Consider the following 20,897-nt stretch of genomic DNA (forward strand, 5'->3'; position numbering starts at 1 on the left):
GTGTGACAGAAGTTGGGGGTCTGCTCTTTCTGGCCTCTCATTGACCTCATTGAAAGACAATCTTCCAAACTAGCGGCGATAGACAGTTCTACTGACCGCAGTCGATGAAAATTGACCTCTCCAACTGCCTAAACATTTCAACACAGAATTTTAAAAACCTTTTTTTAGCTCTCGAGATATATCGATTGTTTGGCAATTATAAGCGAGTATATCAGTAATATCGTTTCCCCTCAATAGTGTGCCATGACCGTAACAGATCAGTTTGACCGGTCAGAGTTTCACGAGTTCGTGTAATATATGTCGAGTAACTCTTCTCTCCCCAGTATCTTACAGAACGAGCTCGCACCTGGAGTGAGCAGCCAGTTTACCCATACATCACTTCGCACATTACACAAGCTTGTAGTTGAGATTTGAGCTGTCAACAGCTCTTCACCACTAAAAGCTGCCGGTTTGATTTCAGACAGGACGATTTCAACTGAGAACACTTTTAAAAATTACAATAACAAAATAAAACACTGGCAGATCTCATTTGGATAATTTTCGCCACCACCTTACAGGTGTGGGTTTTGAGATCGTGTTGTGTGTGGCTTCTGTGTACATCAAATTCAGAACTTCTCCCTTTATGACCAGAGGTTTGGGTTGACCACCATCCCGGGGCCACCTCATATAACTGTAATAGATATAAAGAGAAATTCTAGAAGCCATCTTTCACCACTGCAAACTGCAGCCCTGAGGGAAAATTCCGGCACCAAAGAAGCTAACATGTCAGGATGACTTCTCAGTGTACTGCCTGGAACTGAGTAGGGTATTGTCTGGGTCTTTGTTTGGAGAACAAATTGCTCAGTGAACGTGCCAAGCACGTGCTTGTGTCGTGTTAAGGCCTGGTATGGAGTTTAAGGGCTTTAGGACTGATGGTCTAGACATGATTTCAACAGTCCATTGATCATAATGCGTGCCATCCACGTGATTTAGGAAGCCTGTTTGCCTCGGACTTGCACGTGTAGATTCTGTTTATTGCCTTTTTTTGTGCGCACACCGGGGCTGGGTTTTCTGGAGTGTAGTGTATTCCTTGCCTTGCAGACCCGAGTGCAAACGGAAATATTTGACTGTCTCACATAGTTCCAATCATAACGTCTACAGAGTCAGTGTTATAAGTCTGAGTCAATGCTAAACCTTTTGCGGTTTCATTCTAATATTTCTGTCTTTTCCGGTTGCGATATAGGTTAAATAGCTCCCCAAGATCTAGAAATGAAACTACCGCAACATTCTTACTTCCAAAGAGATTTACCGTCTTTATTAATTAAGCAGCGCAAGTTTTAAGTGATACTATACACAATTAACTTATCAATTTATTTCCATTTCATTAAAAAACAAAACTGTAAGGTTTTTAAAACCCTCGGAAAAACAATCGAATAACTACGTTATCTAAGTTGGTATCTACCTTTACAAATTTAATCCAAGAGTGCGACCGCTTTGGATTAGCTTGGATTCACTGTCAAAAAAAAAATTGTTTCCACTGGTCCCTCCGTTTGGTAAGCTCTGATTGATTAATAAAAGTCTGGCTAATCAGACCAATTACATTTTGCAACCAATCAGAATCTATGATTGGTTCAATGCGTTGGTGAGTGTTGTGACTGGCCGAGAAATATCTTTTTACAACTCCTGTTCTGATTGGATACCAAGTACTACCCGCGTCACGGTCACTAAGCTATGTAAAGACAGTTACGATGTAAGCCAACTTTTCTCCTATATACAATAAAAAAAATTAAAACGACAGGGTTGCATCCATGTTCGTGATGCCCTCTACCCTTGTGCTGTCCTTCGAACTTAATAAAACTTACCCTACTCTTGTCGGAAAACACATCATAAAACAAATTACAATACTGTACTGTTTTAGGTCTCGCTAGAAAAGTTAAAAAATTTCAGAGGTAAAAAAACACAAAACGTCAACATATCACGAGATTCAACCGGCCAAATGACTGTATATTAAATTTTAACTGTTTTCTTGCAAAGATAAAATTGATCAAGAAAACTTCTCCTTTCTCAAAAACAGAAATTCTGTTCTAAAATGTTCTTAACGATTAATAAATAAATAATTAATAACTTAATATTATAATTGACCTTGAGAGCTAATAACAACAGGTGAGGAAAGCAAAGTTGTCGTCGTCCGATGAAAAGAAAAAGCAAGAGAATTTCTCCGCGCGGTTTGCGTTAGTCGTTCAACAATCGATGAGTGAGAAAGGATATACTCACAATCTGAGCGCTAATTGCGCCCTTTCGTCCGAGTTACGAGAAAATCAACATCCAGCCTCGAGTTGTCACGTAAGCGAGACGATATGATAATCCGTTATGTTGCTACGCAACTCCTATGCTGAGAATTGCGGGCTCAATTGCTTGTCGGAGTTGTAGCGCTGACTGGACATTCCAACCAATGAACGGCTACCATGGAAAGGAAGTCTGTCGTCTGAGTTTTGATTCCCTCTGTTCAGTTGCTCACCAAAGGTTATTCTTCATAAATCAGTGTTTGGACTATTGACTGCTAATTTGAAGCAGGAGTGCATCTAGTTGCATTTTTTCTTCATTCAGTTGTCCTCTCGACGTTTACAGATGCGAATCACTGAAAAGTAATAAGTTCTACTTTTTATGCGATCTTTTCTGTTTGCGTTCACATTTCGGACACACACCAGATTTGAAGCAAATTCTGTTGAAGGAAAAAAAATATCTGAGGTTCGTACTTAGAATAAAGGCGTTAACTGGAGCCTTGGTGACTGGAGTCCGGCAATATGAAGACACAGAGGCCAAACCTATGGAGCCATCAACACGATAGTTGCAGTATAATCTCTAGAATACGGTTTACCTCCGTTAGCTTGATTTTACAGGAGTTAAGGTTACTTCCCACCTTCGCAGGTGCCCTTCGGGAAAAAAATCGTACGCGCGCCAGTTTCAATAAAACCCCAACAAACTATATATCATAAGAAAGCTTAATAAATGTACTTTACGAAAAAAATACAATTTCAGCAATGTTTTCTTTTAGGAAGTGTCAGGAGGCGGTAAGGCGTGAAACGACCGAGGCTTCTTCTATTGAATTTATCGGGTATCGGATTCCGCAGTACGAGCAAAATGGCTGCACAGTCTTATTCACAAGGCATCAATCAACGAAAGTGTGTCGGGCTTTTTCGATATTCTGATTGGTTGTCTAGATATCCACTTCTAAAGTTGGAGTAGCTAAAAATATGCGAGACGTGTTGCGTAAATGGACGCCACGAGAAAAATGTGTTAAATATCAAAATTTCCCGACACACTTTGGTTTGTCATTATCTCTGGAATGTTCTGGCAAAATTTCACGAAAATCCGTCAAATCTGCATACCCTATAAATTCGCTCAAAGTTGATGTATTCCTCCAAAAATCAAATGCGAGATTTTAGCTTGTAAAGGTTCGTAAACAACTCGCGCCACGCCCGGAGATTATCACGCCTAATAAAACCGCAAGTCAATGGAACAACAGCACCTCCTAGTGCCTATGACAATAGATCAAGATTTCCCGGGAAAAGCATCGCATTGCAACATGTTTTTTTTATCTCGCTCAGTGGAGTTCAATTCAGGACGGCGACGTAATATAATGGGCAAAGACGCCAAAGGCAAAGGCAAAGGCAAAGGCAAAACCCGCGCCAAAAAGGTTAAAGGGGGAAAATGTGCCGCTGAAAAACAAGACGTTAAGGAATCGACGGACAGCTTAAGAAATACCCTTATTGCTGAAATGAGTTCCCCTGGGTAGGTTTCATTTTCTTCATCAATTCCGCCAGATTCCGACGAAGAATGTTGTTCGCAGCCTGCACTGACCTTAACTTTGATTTTTAAGCTACTTGCTCCAAGGATATTCGAACACTCCGGATCTTCAGCAGACGCCAAGATTGTCGAAGGCGTTTGGCCAAACCAAGGGCCTTTGTCACTTTCAGCAAGGTTTTTTTTTTTCTTTCTTTGACAATATGGAGCTTTTTCTTTCTTCTTTGGGCCGGTTTTTTTCATTTTATTTACCCAAGGCCTTTTTTCTGCTTTTGATTTTTCCATAGGAGTTAGCGTAAAGAGCTTCCACGTGGGAATTTTTGTCAAGTGCGTGATGTAAATAAAAATATGCAAATGACATGAAATACGAGCGATGAGCGTTTGCCGCGAAAATTTCCCCAGGGTTCTCGCCCGTTGACAAGATTGTGACACCTTCCTAGTTTATTAACTTTATTTGAAAATACGTTTTTTCTAAATAACTCGGCCGCTTTTCGTGATTTTTAATGTTTTTCTTTTGGAAACAATAGATAAAATGACGAACTTAAATTTTGTCAAATAAAAGAAAAAACGATTTTTTTGGCCTCTCAAGGTGGGAAGTAACCTTAAGTCACGGATACAATATTTCAAATATTTCGCCCACATTTTTAGCTCATATTTTATAATCTGTTGCAATCGTCCTCATTTTTCTCCCTTTGTAGCGCATTATTTTCTACTTTAACGTAAGATTACGCTGGTCTTCCCACAATACCTTATGTGTCCTGGTCTAATCGCTCGTCAAGAGACACTTGGTGCCCTTATACCCTGAGAACACCATAGTTTTTCCCCTCTTCTTCGTTAGCTTTAGCTTTTGTGTCTAGTCCATTACAACCTTTGAACTCCAGATACCCACAATGCAGATGTTTCACTGTGACCTTGTCATACAGTTCTCCTTATTAGGACAAAAGTCGTCACCAAAGGTGGTTGTGTGACGAGTGGCGAGGAGGAGGGGGAGGGGGAGGGGGGTGGGGGGGGGGGTAAGGGAAGACTCCTGTAACTTTCATTGATCGTCATTACGAAATCATGTTAATGTTTTCTTACTTGTGAAACACAGTCCGGCACTCTTTGCACTGCGTTGAATGCGGATCGAAGGCGAAAATGATTTCATCTTTTCCACAGAGCTCGCAAACAAAACCTTTAGCTTGACAGAGCTGAAATAAGAAGAACTAAGAGTTTGCAACTTTCAGTGGAAAGTATTTGGTTAAGTTGTTAAAGGTCAAATGAACCAAATATTCTGAAGTTTGAAAAGAATTGGACGAAGCATTGCGGAGATATCGAAATATTAAAATCACTGTTTTTTATCCTTCATAATCGTAGAGCGGTCTGGAAAATTGTCGGATAATTGTCAGAAATAAAACTTGTGACGTCACTGTTGGTGAGCTGAAGAAATGCGGGAAATTTGAAACTGTCGTGGTTTCACGTTCATAGTGAACTTCAGAGTAAAATCACTCAAAATCAAAAGTTAGCACTTTCAAGTTCCCCCAGGACCCAAAACTTAAAAGAGAATGGATTATAAAAATGAAAAGAGAATGCTTCATGCCCTCGAAGCATTCGCGCGTTTGTGTAAAACACTTAACCGAAGACAGCTTTCGAATGAAATCTTGTAGTAAGGAGTTTGCTGGGACCCTCTTTCAAGCTCCGTCAACTTGTAGTCAAGAAAGACGCGGTACCGACGATTTTTAACTTCACTAAGGAACGTTGTAAGCCGGCAATCGGACAAAAAAACAACGAAAAACAGAATAATGCCCGCCGAACAGCGGGCGAACTCCTCGGCCATTCCCCAAGTAAAATGAGGTTAGTATTTAGATCCAAAACCTTCTCCACGGACGACTCACTGACGCAGAAACGCAGCAATGTTTAAGACAACAATGACGTCACAAAGCCAGAGTCTCAGTTCCATTCCTTCCATTGAAGTGCGCGGTCATTTTGGAAACGTTTTCGAGAAGCCATCGGTTGTCTTCGTACTTTCAACTTTTTTTACTCCTTTTCACGGCTCAGAAAGAAAAATTTCCGCATAAGTTTCCTTTTATATGTTTTTTTTTTTAACATTTCGTCGCTATAAAATGGCTGAAGAAAAGAAGTCTAAATTTTGGTTCATTTGACCTTTAAACTAGCGGGGCAGTCGCTAGTTGAACTCCTTGGGCAAGGTAATAAGTTCTACAGACTATTTGTAATATAAAAAAAAAACTTTAAACCAAAGAAACATGGGTATGGATGCGATTAAAATTCGGCCAGTGTGCACCAGCGATTTGTCATAAAATCGACACGTACGCTACAGCCTTATGACGCCAAAATCAATAACGATGAGATGTTGACATATTTCTGTAGTCGTCCACCTTCATTTAATTGCACCTGCTCATTCTGAAACTTCGCGTAACTCCTTTTTCCGTGCGTATTCCACACGCAATAATATCCCCGCGCCAAACAGGTAAAATTATCCAGCCCATTTCGTGCCCTATATTCTTGCTGCTAAATCGTACTGTTTTGTTATTTACAGCCTGATAAATCTCAAACAGCCAAACAGATTTCATACCTGACAGTCCGATTTGATATGTGTGAGGAAAAGAGAGTGAACCTTTGTAAGAAAGGGTAAAAGCAAGCCAGAATTCACATCAATCAGATCTTCAAGTGAGTAAATGTTGGCACTATCCACGAAGTGCTGTCTGTTTTTTAGCTACAAAACAAAACAATGTCACAGGTGAGACGCTAAGGAAAGATTGTTTTTCTCCTCCTGTTATAAGCGAACAGCTAATATAAAGAACTTACGAGGATTGTTGGTTTGGAACCCGGATCCATTACATTAGAAGGCGAGAGTCGTAGCAGTGTACCACTACGAGGAGGAAGGGAAAGGGCCTGGTAACGAGATGAGAGTTTTCGTACAGCAAGCGTTATTACACGCTTCATGTCATACATAAACACAAACGCACAGAAAAGGTTTGCTCTGATTGGTTGGGGTACAATGCACTCGTTTCTAGCCAATCAATGGACTCTGTTAAGTTAAAATTAAAAGTCATTGAAGAACTCTACTCAGAAAAAAAAAAAAAAGAGAATCAAATAACAGCACATTTACATTTCAGTTACCTCAAGCTTGTTTCGATCAGAAGCAGTAGTTACATATATACTAGTTAAACACATACCTGGAGCAGTAGCTTGCTCTCCAAGGCCTCACGGCAAGTAACAAAGTACTTCTTCATAATGAGAATCTCTTCTCTTAGACGCTGAAGACAATAACAAACACAATCATACAGAGATTCAACCTGGGCCTGAATGGACGCAGAGGGCACACTATCCACAACACAAAACTCATTGGAAAGGAATGATATGGGGAAAATCTGTGAAATAACACCGAGCGCAGGGAGACGCCCTATAAATAAAGATAATCAATAGCACACTATAAATTGTAACCAGAACAAAACTGCGGGAGGAAGAAAATTCAGTGACCGACTGAGTGAGGACAAACGACAAACAATGAGAGGTTTACTGAAGAGACACTTGATCGTTCGAATTACATTTTTGCATAATACCTGTATACTGGCTGGTGAGCTGTTTCAGCCCTTGACCCTAAGTCTAGGCTGTGACGGCTCACTCTTATAGCTAAGCGTTTTGACAACTTTGTATCTCAAGTTATTTTATTTAAGGCTCATTATTAATCGTAAATCTCACCTTGACTTCTCTCAATTCCACAACAAACTTGAACAGAGCCGGGTTTAGTTTCTCGATCTTTAACAGTGGCCTGCTGGCCATGAGAGCTAAGAACTGTTTCGATTGTCTTGAAACCTGAATCATGAGAGAGAAGGAGACAGAAAACTGTTATAACTGAGTGAACAGGAAACAACTCACACAAAGTGTTTACCTCCTGTGATTAAACACGAAGCGAGCCTACAAGAGGAACTGCTCCGGACATGCTGCAGATGACAGCAGCAGCGATAGCAGAACACAAGCAAACCAAGCCGTTGTGTTTCCTTTATTTAAAAAGCCCTCCTTCTTTCCCCAGTTCACCTCTATAGATTCGCCTTCGGTTCGATTTAAGCTCGCAAAAGTGGCGGAATAACTTATGTGTTGCGTGGTCTAAGCTCTCTGGCACCTGTATTAGCTCAGGCTCAATTCGTGGGTTCTCTTCGTGTTACGCCTGTTACTCACAAGGTTACTAAACAAATCCTCCTTACAGATCACTTAACATTTCGTCTGATTGTCCTAGTTGGGAGAACTAAATTGTTTTTAAGAATAACGAATATCTTGTAACCTTAATACCTCAGTGTGTATAGATATACCTGGCGACGAGATATCTGATGTTGAACACCTCGGGGCTTAGAGCTGACACACAAATTCAAGATTAGAGTTCAATCATGGGCATGGCAAGGCTTGTGTCCTGTAAAATTAATTCTGGGTCTGTTTGACTTTCTGAAGGAAATGCGACGCTTCGACGAGCAACTAAAATCCGTTAGCTTTGTTTCAAATTGGAGTATCAGTTTTGAGGTGATAAGCGAGTGAACTGCTCGATATACAAGCTGCTTCCATGCATGTGTAGGCCATTTAATAAATGATACATACAGCAAGGGATATGATGCACAATTTCACGGCGAAATACTGAAGCCGTTGGAAGTGAATACCTTATACGTGGTGAAGTCCCAATTGTGTACAACACGTGCGGGGATTACAACATGATCATTCCAGTGACACTCTTCACAGAAATACTGCCCTGTGTAATCACAAAGCCTTCCTTCTGAACGCTCACCCCCTGAAAATTTTAACATGAGATGTTTTTAAGAGGTGTAAGCCAAAAAAAAAAAAATTGCGGCTAGGATGCAGGCACTTCTTAAAAACTACAACCAATTTTTTTCCACAAAGTGATTAGATCCCAAAAGAAACTGTTGAGGTGTGGCAGCGAGAAAGGAAAACACAAGTAGATTATCAACTTGGAGTGTTGTAAATTAACTAATGCTCGGAACAACAGCTTTTTCCAGATTCGTGTCGCCGATTAAGTTACCTTTACTACCTTCACTTTGGCAATCTACTTCAAAGTTCTTATTTTTAATCAGTCTCAATCGTGCCCCAGTCGTAGACAGCTTTTGCTTGATTATTACTTTTGAACTTTCTTGAGTTATTTTTGAACCAGATAGTCTAGCCGTCACCAATTGAGTTATTTCATTGCAGACAATCTGGTATTAGTTACAATCAAATAAACCTCGATGATCAAAAAACATCTGGACACTGGGGCGTCATTCAGCACTTCTTAGATATAAATCTTATGACTTCTCTTCCCGTTAAAACTCACTTGTCAATCCTATCTGTTTCCTGCATTCGGCACACTTATACTGCTGTGATGACAGCCCTGTCTCTGGACTAATCTTTAAATTGTACGTACTGACGGACACCTGTCAAGAAACAAAGACGAGTCAATGACTACAAAAAATATTTCTTGGAAAACATTTCTTGACCGTTTAATATCTGCTGTACAAACATGCAAAACCTCTGGGAAATTTGACTCGCCGAGGTCAGGAGTGTGTTGGAATAACGAGAAGAACAAGACATCAAGTCTTTTATCCACGAAGACGTCAGTGATGTCTCGTTCTTGTCGTTAAACATGCGAAAATGACTTGCTTTTTTCTTTGTTTGTTTTTCCAAAAGGGCGAAATGACTACAATTACCATAACTAGCAGCAGTAGTACGAGTGGCGGAGAAGCTTTTTGTAAAAGAGCGATAAAGATTATGTACTTATTGACTAAGTGGGAGGGCCGGACGGGAAAATACTTGGTTCGAGGTCCGTGCGTCCTGACCGAGAGCCAAATATTTTCCCGTCCGGCCCGACCTGACTCAGTCAATAAACATTTTAGCCTATGACCACTTAGTGTTGAAAATTTTAAAAATTCTGTTTGAACCTAAATAGGACGCGATTACATAACATCAGTCGACCGCGCGCGGAACAACTACAGAAAAGATTCTAGAATAAAACTTGTCATTTATTTCTTCGCTTCGAACAGGAAATTCAAGTTTGTCCTCAGTTTTAAGGAGCCGACGACGACGACGCCGCCGAGGACGACGCATAGTTAAAAAATGAATTTATATTTCACCAGCGAAATTCGCAATTGTCTAGATCTGTTCGGTCCGCCAATGGCTCTAAAAACGTGCTCTGGCTAAATATGCGATGACAGCGTTCAATTCCAACCGGAAATGCGAAAATTAGCCGTCGTCGTCCACGTTTCGTAGACGACGCAGAACTTGGTCAGTTCACGTTGTTTGCACAGTACGACAAAGAAACGTGCAAAGATTTATAACGCACGTGCACAGCTACATTAAACCTTTTGTTTGGTGACGTTCTCGTTGCCGTCGTCGTCGTGGTTTGCTTAAGCTCCCTTTTGTCTCTTCAAACAACACTGATGTGGAAACTGCAGAGCAATTTTTCCTATTGTACACAAGGTATGTTTGTGATTTCTCTGGTTTAACCAACTTCTCCCAGAAGCTCTGGAAACTCGAAGAAAACTGAAGAAAACATTTATATCGTACTTTGCTTTCTTCACGTTGTTTTCTTGCTTTTGACCCACGATGAATTCTTGATAAGTTCCACTGAAAGAAGTTTCGCCTCAAGAGTCTGTCCGCTTATTCCAAAGGTTAATTATCGGACAGTTCATCCGGAAAAGTTGTTTTCTTGACCGCCTGTTTGCTTGTTGTTGGCTTCTGAGAAAGTTGTGAACTTCTTCATTTGTGAGGAGTGTTCAGTTGACTTTCTTTCTGTGCTTTCGGAGTTAAACGGCGACTGAAGTAGTTCTGGATAGTAAAATTCGCTCTCAGATGTTCACTTCCATCACTTATTTTGAAAACAGAATTTTACAGCAAAAAAATTGTTTTTGTCATTAACTTGCATCGATTTTGCCGTACGCGTTCCTTGCAGGTCGTACGCATTTCTGGTAGGACCGTACGCGTTTTTCCGGCCCTATCACTTCGACGCATACGGCCCTCATACGGGACCTTTTCTCTCATGGTTTTCCAAGGAAATTGCACGCGATGCCGTACGGGTCATATGATAAGAGTAAATATGTGCCAGCGAAATTTTTCGGAAAATGAAAAGAAATCATAAGAGGCGCGAGTTCCAACTATTCGAGGTCGTTGTACATACTCTCGGCTGTAGTCGCGTACACGAATATGGCTTTCGTTTAGTCAAGGAACAAGTGCAATTTTTTGCCAAGTGGATCCATGAATTCTCTGAACGGCGTGACGTCAACATGACCTCATGAAAACACGTCATGTAGCTTTGCAACACCGCGGGCTCGAGAGATTCTGGGAGGAAGAGCTCATTCATAGAAATACTAATGTAGGTACCAGTTTCGTGGCCGTGACACCCAGTTCTTACCTTGCGACTGGCACAGGGTCTGCGAATCAACTCCAAACAACGTCTGTGGCTGTGATAATTACAAGCTGACAACAAAACAAGTTAGTTTTACAAGCACTGGATATCCAACATTACAATTTAAACAGGGAGCCGGGTTGTGAACACACAGCCTAGTGTTAGCGCTTAAGAGTATTCGTACATTCCCGGAAGGGGCGCTAGTCTATTACAAGTTTGCCCTCCCCTCTGGAATTTGCTTGAGCGTATTTACACTCTTGAGTAGAGAGAGGTATTGCCAAGAACTTAAAAGTCTTGATCACTCTCAAGGAACGTTCAGTTCTTATCACACCGCACAATATCAAAACAAAACAAGAAGTAAGTAAGGTCAGTTTTGCTTTTAAGGCTTTCAAGTGCCCACCAAAACAAAAATGGCGAACTATATTGTTATTTTCAGATTCTACAATTTATTAGCTTTAGAATGATATATAATTTACCGAGGTTCTTTAAAGCCGTGGGCAAAGAAAGTATTTTCCGGAAGGCACCCCTGAAGGTCTACAGTAACCTTAAACGACTTGCTCAAGAACGTAAAAGTCTTGATCACTCTCAAGAAAAAGTTTAAGGAGCTGGAAGAACCTTCTAATTGGATAACTCAAAGTTCTTATCACACCGCACAATATCAAAACAAAACAAGAAGTAAGTAAGGTCAGTTTTGCTTTTAAGGCTTTCAAGTGCCCACCAAAACAAAAATGGCGAACTATATTGTTATTTTCAGATTCTACAATTTATTAGCTTTAGAATGATATATAATTTACCGAGGTTCTTTAAAGCCGTGGGCAAAGAAAGTATTTTCCGGAAGGCACCCCTGAAGGTCTACAGTAACCTTAAACGACTTGCTCAAGAACGTAAAAGTCTTGATCACTCTCAAGAAAAAGTTTAAGGAGCTGGAAGAACCTTCTAATTGGATAACTCAAAGTTCTTATCACACCGCACAATATCAAAACAAAACAAGAAATCAGTTATCAGTACCTTTGCATGTGAAGAGTGACTGCCACATCCAGATTGTTTTCCCACATTTATCACAGCTTAACTTTTTTCCTGCGTCTTCTTCCTTGACAAACACATGGCTCAGAACTTTTCGCACGTTAGAATTATTCGCTGTTTTGGAATCCTGCAGGGTCAAAATTGCAAAGGAAGACAAAGAATCAGCGTGTTATAGAAAACTACAAAATAACTGTATTTGGAGTAACAAATTATATTACAATTTGAAAGGGAGTTCAAGTTAACTCTACACCAGACCTGTGTTTCCTGGAGTTTCAGCCTGAGCTGGACCAGTTTGTTGACAAGTTTGTTTTTCTCGTCAGAGTCTTCAGGTGTTGTGTTAATGAGATCTTTACAGGCATCTATGGCATGGCATAGTTCTTCTGAAGTGGACACGCCCATGAAGGACTATGGGAAAATACAGAACAGGATCATAGATCAATGTACTAAAATAAATAAATTCAGGTGTATATGCCAAAGAAATGTGCCAATCCAAAGGAAAATCCAAATAAGACATGTATATCCGGATTACTATTGTGTCAACAATGACTAATGAAAGCCTCATGAAAGAGTGAATCCTACTCTACACAAGGTAACTAAACCTATGATAGAAATTGTACCACAAATTTAAAGTCATGACATCATGTAGCATATGCACTATCCTACACAACCAATTCTTCCTACTCTTTCCAGGTACTTCTACCACATTTTTCCTAGATTTCTAGCCTTTTAAAAATTCTGTTCAGTTTTATATATATTTTAACATGTCTATAAACAGAATGAAAATTAAAATTTTCATAAACACCCCTTAGTGGTAACACCCCTTGACAGTGGTAAAAACTACTAGGTTGCTTTAAAAAAAAAAATAAATAAATAAAATTGGTTCAAAAATTATTATTTTTAATCAAAACCAAATGTGTGTACCTCAGGAGGAGAGAAGTGATCCTCTTCTAATCCAAGCAATTCATCAAACATCTCGTACTCACTAAATTCACTACCAGGGGAGCCAACATTGAACCCCACATCAGCTTTAGAGCTCTTTCTACTTGATGAGCCACTTCTATATAGCCAAGAGTCAGATGCCGTAGAGCTTCCAAATGTCGAAGTTCGGTAAATTGAATCCATAGTATTGTTCTTGCTACTTCTTTGTGAACCAAGTGGAAATGAACCTGATCCATTAAAGCTACCAGAACTTCCACTTAGTGAATGTCTGTCAGCATTTTTGTGGATTCCAGGAATGATGTTCAAGTCTTCACCTTCGTAACTTGTATTAGACAAAGCCCTCTCTTTTTCAATTTGCCACATACTGTCAACTTGTTTTGGTGTACCGCATTCAAAAGCTGCCAACGCAGCAAAGTGCTCTGTAGTTTCAGTCTCATTAGCAACATTTACTTCTTCTGCTACCTTATTAGATGGATCATGATCATTTTCATCATCCATTAAACCTTCAAAAGGATTTTGAGATGACAGTTGGCATTCTACCATTTGTGTGCATGTATCTTCGATGAGATTTGATTCATGGACAGACAACTGCTCACAAACAGTATTGCCACCAGACTTAAACTTTGAATCCAGCCCTTCCATCATCAAGTCACTTTCTTTGTTTTTGCCTTCAACTGCATTTAAAATGTCTTCCTTATGATGAAGAGCTCTCCCTTCAAGTTGTATAGTCCCATTTACTGTTATTTCTTCAGACATAACACAGTTCGGCTTAGCCTTAGGAACAACACTCGAAGACTGTTGAACTTTGTCTGTAATCATTTTCTGAAGTAATGTTTCTGTCACTGGTAATTCCATTGTTAACGAGGTTACAGGGCTTGTTTCTCCCTCGCTTGTTAAATCGTTGTCAGTAGTTTTACTTTTTTCAGAACTTTGATCATCTTCAGTTATGTTAACATTTGTTTTCGTCTCTTTGTCAGATGTTTCCAAATCTAAATCTCTGTGCATTTGAATAACTTTCTCAATGTAATGTGATTCCTCAACATCTGCACTCTCAGCAATCATTGCCACCCCTGCCTTCTTCTTTTTCTTCTTTTTCTTTCCACTTTCCTCAATTTTCAAACTTCCAGTTTCTTGGCTGTACCAATGAGAACAGAGTTCGCGTCCATTCCAGCTGTTTGAGGGTGAACCATAACCATTAACTAGGCTTGATCTTTCAGGTAGGTGTGTTATATTGCCTTATGAAAAATAAAATATTTAATAAGTGAGTTATTACTAAATTTGATATCTTCAGAAGGTTTTGCTGGGGAGAGACATAGACCAAATACAAGAGAGTGGCACAAATCAAGCCTATCTCTTCACTGATGGGCAGTTACCCTGAAGGGAATATTAACTGTATCATCTGACTAACACTGAAGAGAAAAAGCTTAAATCACACTTTGACCATTAGGCCCACCCTGCCGTAGCTTATCACAGTATGAACAGCATCACAGCTACTGTAACATGAAGCATTAAGGAATATTGCTACTGGATGACAAGGAAATCCATCACAGTTTTTGTCAGCTTTTTCTACTAGAATGCTAATACTGTGAGAGTGATTGCCTTGTTGAAGAAAAGAACATCCATGATGTTAACCATCTGTGGCCTAATGATTAAGCCACCAGACCTGCTATAATGATGAAAACAGGTCTGTCTAGCTGTAATAAATGAATGGAACCCAATCCTCCTGCAACTAATGGTTTGCATACCTGCACCAACAATGACTGGCTGAGCTTCAGCTTCAGTGTGTCTTCGGGAATTGCTTGTCAAAGAACTACAAAGGAGTACACTGTAAATGATCAACATCAAAATAAAACGTTCCCCTAAAGTAAATAAATACAAAAAAATACCACATGAGGGTAGTCCTAAATAGCTTTCATTTCAATGATTGTGCACAAGTTAGCAAGTACACTGTAAGTAAGCAAGTAAGTAAATCTTTATTTTTTCAGGGTAACTCTTGGGTGGTGGGTACTCTACAAAGTTTTATATGGGGAGGCTCCAACTCAAGATCCAACCCCTTACCCTTCTGTACACCATTTTGACAGAAAAGGTACCCTTTGGTAGACCTGAGTTTTTTTTTGAAAGAGGAACCCCTTTTATTACGTACCTAAGAACCCTTGGAATGCAGATAATGAGCAATATTACAAGAGCACATCAAGCATAATCAGAAGAGATGTTAACCAGAAAAAATAAGTATTTCATTCAGTTCATGTTGAAGTTGGACTTGAATGGTAGATGCCCCTAGCCTTGCGCATACCTCAACTTCTGAAATCCCTACCCTATTACACTGTATATACCAGCACCTCCTGGCCCCCACCCCCCACCCCCCCCCCCCCCACCCAGTCTTAACAGTTAAGACCACCTTGTAGGCCATAGTAAACAGCCGGTGAAAATACCAACTGATAGATTATAATGGCGAAATATTAGGTTTTAATCCGCAAATTTGACTGTGGTTACTACTCACAAGGTACGATGCCTCAAAATGGCCAAGGAAGGAGTCTTAAAAAACAATTGCATGGTTTCAAATAATCACTCATTCTGATAACACAGGCAAGAAACTTACATATCAAAATCCAAGTGTGATATTCCATAAGTTATCAAGGCTGTGACTTTATCTGCATTCTCTCTGTCACACAGAAAAGCATGGGACTGGTAGAATTCTCTGCAATCAACAAGCAGAATTTTTTTAGTTCTGTTCTTATTTTTGTGACTTAAAGCTCATATGCATCCAAATCCAAGAAAACAAACATGTCACAGACATATGCTAATAACACGCCTGGAGCTTCAATTAACAACCTTTAGCATAATCCTTGATACTTGAATATGAAAAAACCTACCAAGTACTAATTTTCTTTAAAAGGTGGAATACCTAAGTTAATCATAAGATAATATAACAAGAAAAGACAGCCAAAAAACTTTGATTTTCACCAAACTTCACATTTGAATTAGAAATGGCCCTTTTTCCCTCGAGGTATTGCATTTCAAATCTAATATTTTGTGGTGACATCTTTTTTTTTTTTTTTTAAAACATTAAAGACAAATTTCTTCACTATGACAACATGTTTCCCTGAAGACAAATGGTCAGGGTAATTTAAGTCAAGTAATTGTTGATATTTAACAGCAGTTGTATACATGTTAACAACCTGAAGTCACCACCCTATCTGTTATATATATATTAGACCAACCACACACTTATTTTTAAACTGTTTCTTCATTCAGTAAAATTGAAAACTGGAAAAATGCTCTGTTTCTTTGCTACACATTGATGATTAAAATTCAAACAATAAATTAATTGCTTTTCAATATAGCTACAGTTAAAATATTTAGCAGGTTCTGCCAAAGGGTAAACTAATTAACCAATGAAAGGAAATTTGAATTGCATTGATTTGCTTCTTGAAAGGAAGAGTTAAAATTCAAAACACGATACCATCTAATGGTTCTTGCCAGTCAGACTGAGGTATTTAGCAAACACTGCTCATAATGTACTTAGCCATAACAGGAAATTTAAGCCCCAACCGTTAGCCAATTACATACATGTACATGTTTTATTTATATACAGTAATTAGGAATATTTCAGTTCTCTCTAGCTACGATGCCTTATCATATTGTCAGAGTGCCATCTTTAGGTTAATAATTAACTAGTGCCCAATCTAACTTCTGAGTGGAGAGAAATCATTCAAAACCCAAGAATTCATTATGCAGTGCTCTTCAGGGCTTGAACCCAGACCTTTCAGGGTGCACCACATTAGGCTACTAACTTTCCACATCGCAGTGGAGGACAATAATGATGATATTTTCATGTTATCTACCAAAGCCTTTTTATATTTCACTTACTAATGAGTCTTACATTATAAAATATATATTTAAATAAATTACAATATAATTATAATATTAGAAACAATGCCTTAGGAACTTTTCATCTTGGGTGATGACATTCAGGTAACTAGCAAGCGTGTTTTCCTTTAGTCCTTGTCTAATCCAAGCTAAGCATCTTTCTTGATCACTTTTTATGGGCAACCTACACAAGAATAATTTTTTCTATTGATTAATGGTTGCACATGATTATTACAGCAGCTTGTTCATTTGCCACAATGAATCAAACATTGGCTGCCTGCACTAGTTATGACTGGACAATCTTGTATTCTGTATGGTAACAGCTGATGTTACCATATGGAGCCAGAAATGGAGATGGATCTGCCACACTCTGAGGAAACCTGCCACCACCATCACCCACCTGTCCCATGAGTGGAATCCTCAGGGGGGCTAGGAGGACTGGCAGACTGAAGAAGTCATGGAGAAGGACTATACAGCAGGAGCATGAGGACTTGCGAATGACATGGAATCAAGTGAAACTGACCGCACAAAACTGGGTTGATGGAAAGCTGTAGTGGAGGCCCTATGCTCTCGTCAGAACCCCGGAGGTTACTCCCAGAAAAGTTGGGTGGGGGTTTGCAGCCCACTTCCCAAAACCCTTACCCCATTTATGACTAAAATCTGCCATTTTTGCTACCCTATTTATGCCTTTACCAAAAATTCGATACTCTATTTACGACCGTTGTGGTTGGCAAAGTTGCCTTAATCATAAGTTAAGAAGAGCGTTTGTAATGTAGCTTCTTCTACGAAACATACCCAATTCAAGTCTATCAGAGTGCAAAAACCATGCCTCATTTATCACCAAAATGGTCAAAATCACCAAAACCAATACCTTATTTATGACCAAAACTGCTGAAAAACTATTCCGTTTGGGACCGCACATACCTATATAGCCCATATAAGGGAGTACCCCTCCACCCCCACTCCGGTCGGAACGAAGAGGACTAAGTCAATCTTGTATTCAACACATTTGCTGTTTTCAGAGGTAACAATTAACATAAGGTTCATTTGTGGGTAAACAGCAGACTGTACCGAGTGAATCTAAATCAAAATGAATGACAAAGATCCAGAGACACTTTCAAAACTGGAAGGTGTATGACAGCTACACTTTATAAATACACCAAAATTAACTGCATATTCTAAGTTGATTTCAATACCTGTTGATATCTTCAAGATCTTTTTTACAAGTAATTTTGTTTGCCAATGACCAAAATGAGACTTGATTGTTGGAAGCCCAGCTAAGCAGCCTGCAAGAAAAATAAAACCTTGTTACTTTTCCTAGATCTCTGAGACTAGAATGTTCTGCCAGTAGAACAAAGACAGATAAGAACTATGAAGGATTTTCAATATGTCACTCCAAATACACGACCAATAGTCTGGTGAAAGTCACTATTGGTTGGGCACCACCTGAACACTGACAGCATCTATGCTGTTCTGACAAGATCCAAATGTAGGGGGCACTTATGTAAATACACTATTGTACATGTAAGTAAACACAATATATGATATACAGATTAAAATCATAATTATTTATCCATTTGGTTGCATAATTTTTAACCACGCGGCCATGGGCCGAGTGCGGTTCATGTTCTACCCTTGGTTTATTTTATTTTATTTTATTTTATTTTTGTCGGTGACCAGACCCAAACTCCCTCTCGGCCAAATTTTGAGTCACGCACGTGTTATGTTTATTCGCCAAAAGCTGTTGAAACATTAATACACGGACAATTTTACAGATATTTTTTTCTTTGTTGTGGGTAAAATATATTTTCTTTTGGTTTTATCGAAGCGTTGGATTAAAAGGGAACAATAAACACATGTAAAGAAGGTATTATGTCAGCCATGGAATGCGCTGAGGTTGCAGCTTTCACTTTCACTACGTGACAAATAAGATCGTGTTTATTTTGCAAGTTTATTTTGCCAGAAGCGATGGTCATTAATTTATTTGCAATTTTGGTATTATTTCTTGCGGTTTTAGGCAAATGAAATAAATTCTTTGGCTGTTTCATAGGGGCGAGTTTGGTGATCAGAAGGAAAATTAAATATTTGTGAGCCAAGCAAAGATCATGTCAGAACGTGCAAGGATTACGTCATTGGAAGGGAAATAACCACCATACTAAAGATAGCTGTGGATAACGGAAGTCTTGAATTATGTGACTCGTATGACTACTTTGCTAGCCCTTTACTCGTAGAAAACACCAACTAAATTTAATCATGACTTTTAAGACAGAAAGCTGTTGTTAATAGTGTTATCGTATCGTTCACATCGTTCCTGCCCATACATATCCCGAAGAAAGTTCCAGATTAACACCACTATGTCATCCAAGATTTCACAACGGCTACGACTGATGGTGCAATAAAAGAGTTTGTGTTGATCAAGTGATGTGATGTCTACAGTAACAAAAGAGTCATCAAGGACTGCTTTGGAATGTGCACTGCGTTGCGACTGTAGTGCTAAGCAAACAGTTAATTTTAAAAGCGTGGTTATAAGATCTAACAGATCTTCTTGTTGACAGATGATTTGATTTCCTTTTTCTTGTAAGCATGCGATACTATGGTGGTAAGTGCCAAAGAACATAACTTTTCATGTGTTTTTGACAGCTGAGAGTAATTTTGTTATCAAGAATGCACAAATGCAAAAAAAAAAAAAAGTGGCCAGTACCATAATATTAAGAAGACATGATTGATCATCCATAATTGAGTTTCTCAACCTGACAATCATGCAACAAACATGTCTGAACATGCAGCTAAACTGACCAGACTATTTTCTTGTTAGATTTACATGTAACTTATTCTTCTTTTTTAAAAATGTCCTTACTTCTGATTCTGATTATTAAAAGTTGAGTGCAAATTAACATTGCATGACTTGTTGCATCACATGTTGAGTCCAATACATTCATATACTAACCCTTCCTTGAGTCCATGGTTAAAAATATCTTCCATACAAAAACATAGTTCGTCCACTGCATTGCAGTTCCAGATAACATCTGATCCTTTAGCAACATGAGCTTGGATCTAAGGGAAAAAAGTTCAGGATATCTTATACCTTGTTAGACTTACGTGACTTGAAATATTATAATAATAACCTGTTTGACTATTTAGAACCGTAATAATGTTCAGTCAGCTTCCTATGCCTAAAATGTACAACCAAGCTATACCAATAAGGCCATTGATTGTCACTGAAAATCAATAACAATCAATAAAGATACCCTTCTAGATCAAGCCTCTTGTAGAAAACTCTATCTATCAAAGAAGCTAAGTTCACGCCACTTTTCCCAGTAATAACAACAATCAATACATGGCCTGCTTCAAAATTAAACGAATCTACCTTAGGCGATTCCCATTTAAATAATCTAGTCTTCTAAAAAAAATACAGGTGAATCCTCACCTTTTCTACAGCAGAAGAAATATTTCGAAAGAGCTCGTCGCGATCTCTGTGTTGGTCGTGCATGTCATGAGAGAGGATTGAACCCACTCTTGGCAGGATAAGGTTACCACGCAAGCAGAACAAATGATCGTATCATATTCCACACTGAATATCCGCCTTCAATTCCCACATTAAAGCGCAGTCAGTATTTCGTGATAAACAAATATTTTTCCACCGGGGCAAATACTAGCAGAACTTTTGAGTGACTTGGAACAATCTAGCTTGACGCAGAATGGCTCACACGACGTAATTCAGCCAACCACAAGTTATCGTTTGGCTAAGCTCCAGTCCGTATTATTTTGGTTCGCCAGCGTAGTTTACCCTAAGCTACAAATACTACTGGAAGAAGTTAGACTGCAGCCTGCTGTAATTACAATACAAATGAGGCCATCTCCTCGCATCACCGGGCAATGTTATCGGTGTTTTCAAAGGGGACCT

General features: G+C 39.2%; 1 protein-coding gene across 2 annotated transcripts; it reads right to left on the minus strand.

The window, feature by feature from the left end:
- Positions 1-1,261: 1,261 nt before the first annotated feature.
- LOC145465930 (uncharacterized) lies at positions 1,262-20,874 on the minus strand. 2 transcript variants are annotated; one of them, XM_081449703.1, is made up of 17 exons: positions 20,421-20,874; positions 19,941-20,047; positions 18,190-18,279; positions 17,064-17,177; positions 15,723-15,821; positions 14,869-14,933; positions 13,106-14,358; positions 12,440-12,589; positions 12,170-12,311; positions 11,168-11,232; positions 9,095-9,194; positions 8,430-8,557; positions 7,483-7,596; positions 6,957-7,037; positions 6,353-6,493; positions 4,861-4,970; positions 1,262-2,701 (listed from the first exon to the last, which is right to left on the minus strand). In XM_081449703.1, the coding sequence occupies exons 1-17, from the start codon at positions 20,481-20,483 to the stop codon at positions 2,635-2,637; spliced, it is 2,889 nt and encodes a 962-aa protein (XP_081305829.1). In that variant the 5' UTR covers positions 20,484-20,874; the 3' UTR covers positions 1,262-2,634. The 2 variants fall into 2 exon arrangements, with proteins under 2 accessions (XP_081305829.1, XP_081305830.1); XM_081449704.1 differs by having other exon boundaries at positions 1,262-2,617; positions 20,421-20,873.
- Positions 20,875-20,897: the final 23 nt, after the last annotated feature.

Source organism: Orbicella franksi, chromosome 13, assembly GCF_964199315.1.
Source record: "Orbicella franksi chromosome 13, jaOrbFran1.1, whole genome shotgun sequence".
Taxonomy (NCBI): domain Eukaryota; kingdom Metazoa; phylum Cnidaria; class Anthozoa; order Scleractinia; family Merulinidae; genus Orbicella; species Orbicella franksi.

Bases quoted from the DNA above. Each gene is read 5' to 3' on its own strand.
- LOC145465930 (XM_081449703.1), bottom strand. From the start codon at position 20,483: ATGCACGACCAACACAGAGATCGCGACGAGCTCTTTCGAAATATTTCT. The intron at 14,934-15,722 runs GTAAGTTTCTTG...ACTCCTTTGTAG, and splicing joins TCACACTTGGATTTTGATAT to TTCTTTGACAAGCAATTCCC. The intron at 7,038-7,482 runs GTGAGATTTACG...TATTGTCTTCAG, and splicing joins TGGAATTGAGAGAAGTCAAG to CGTCTAAGAGAAGAGATTCT.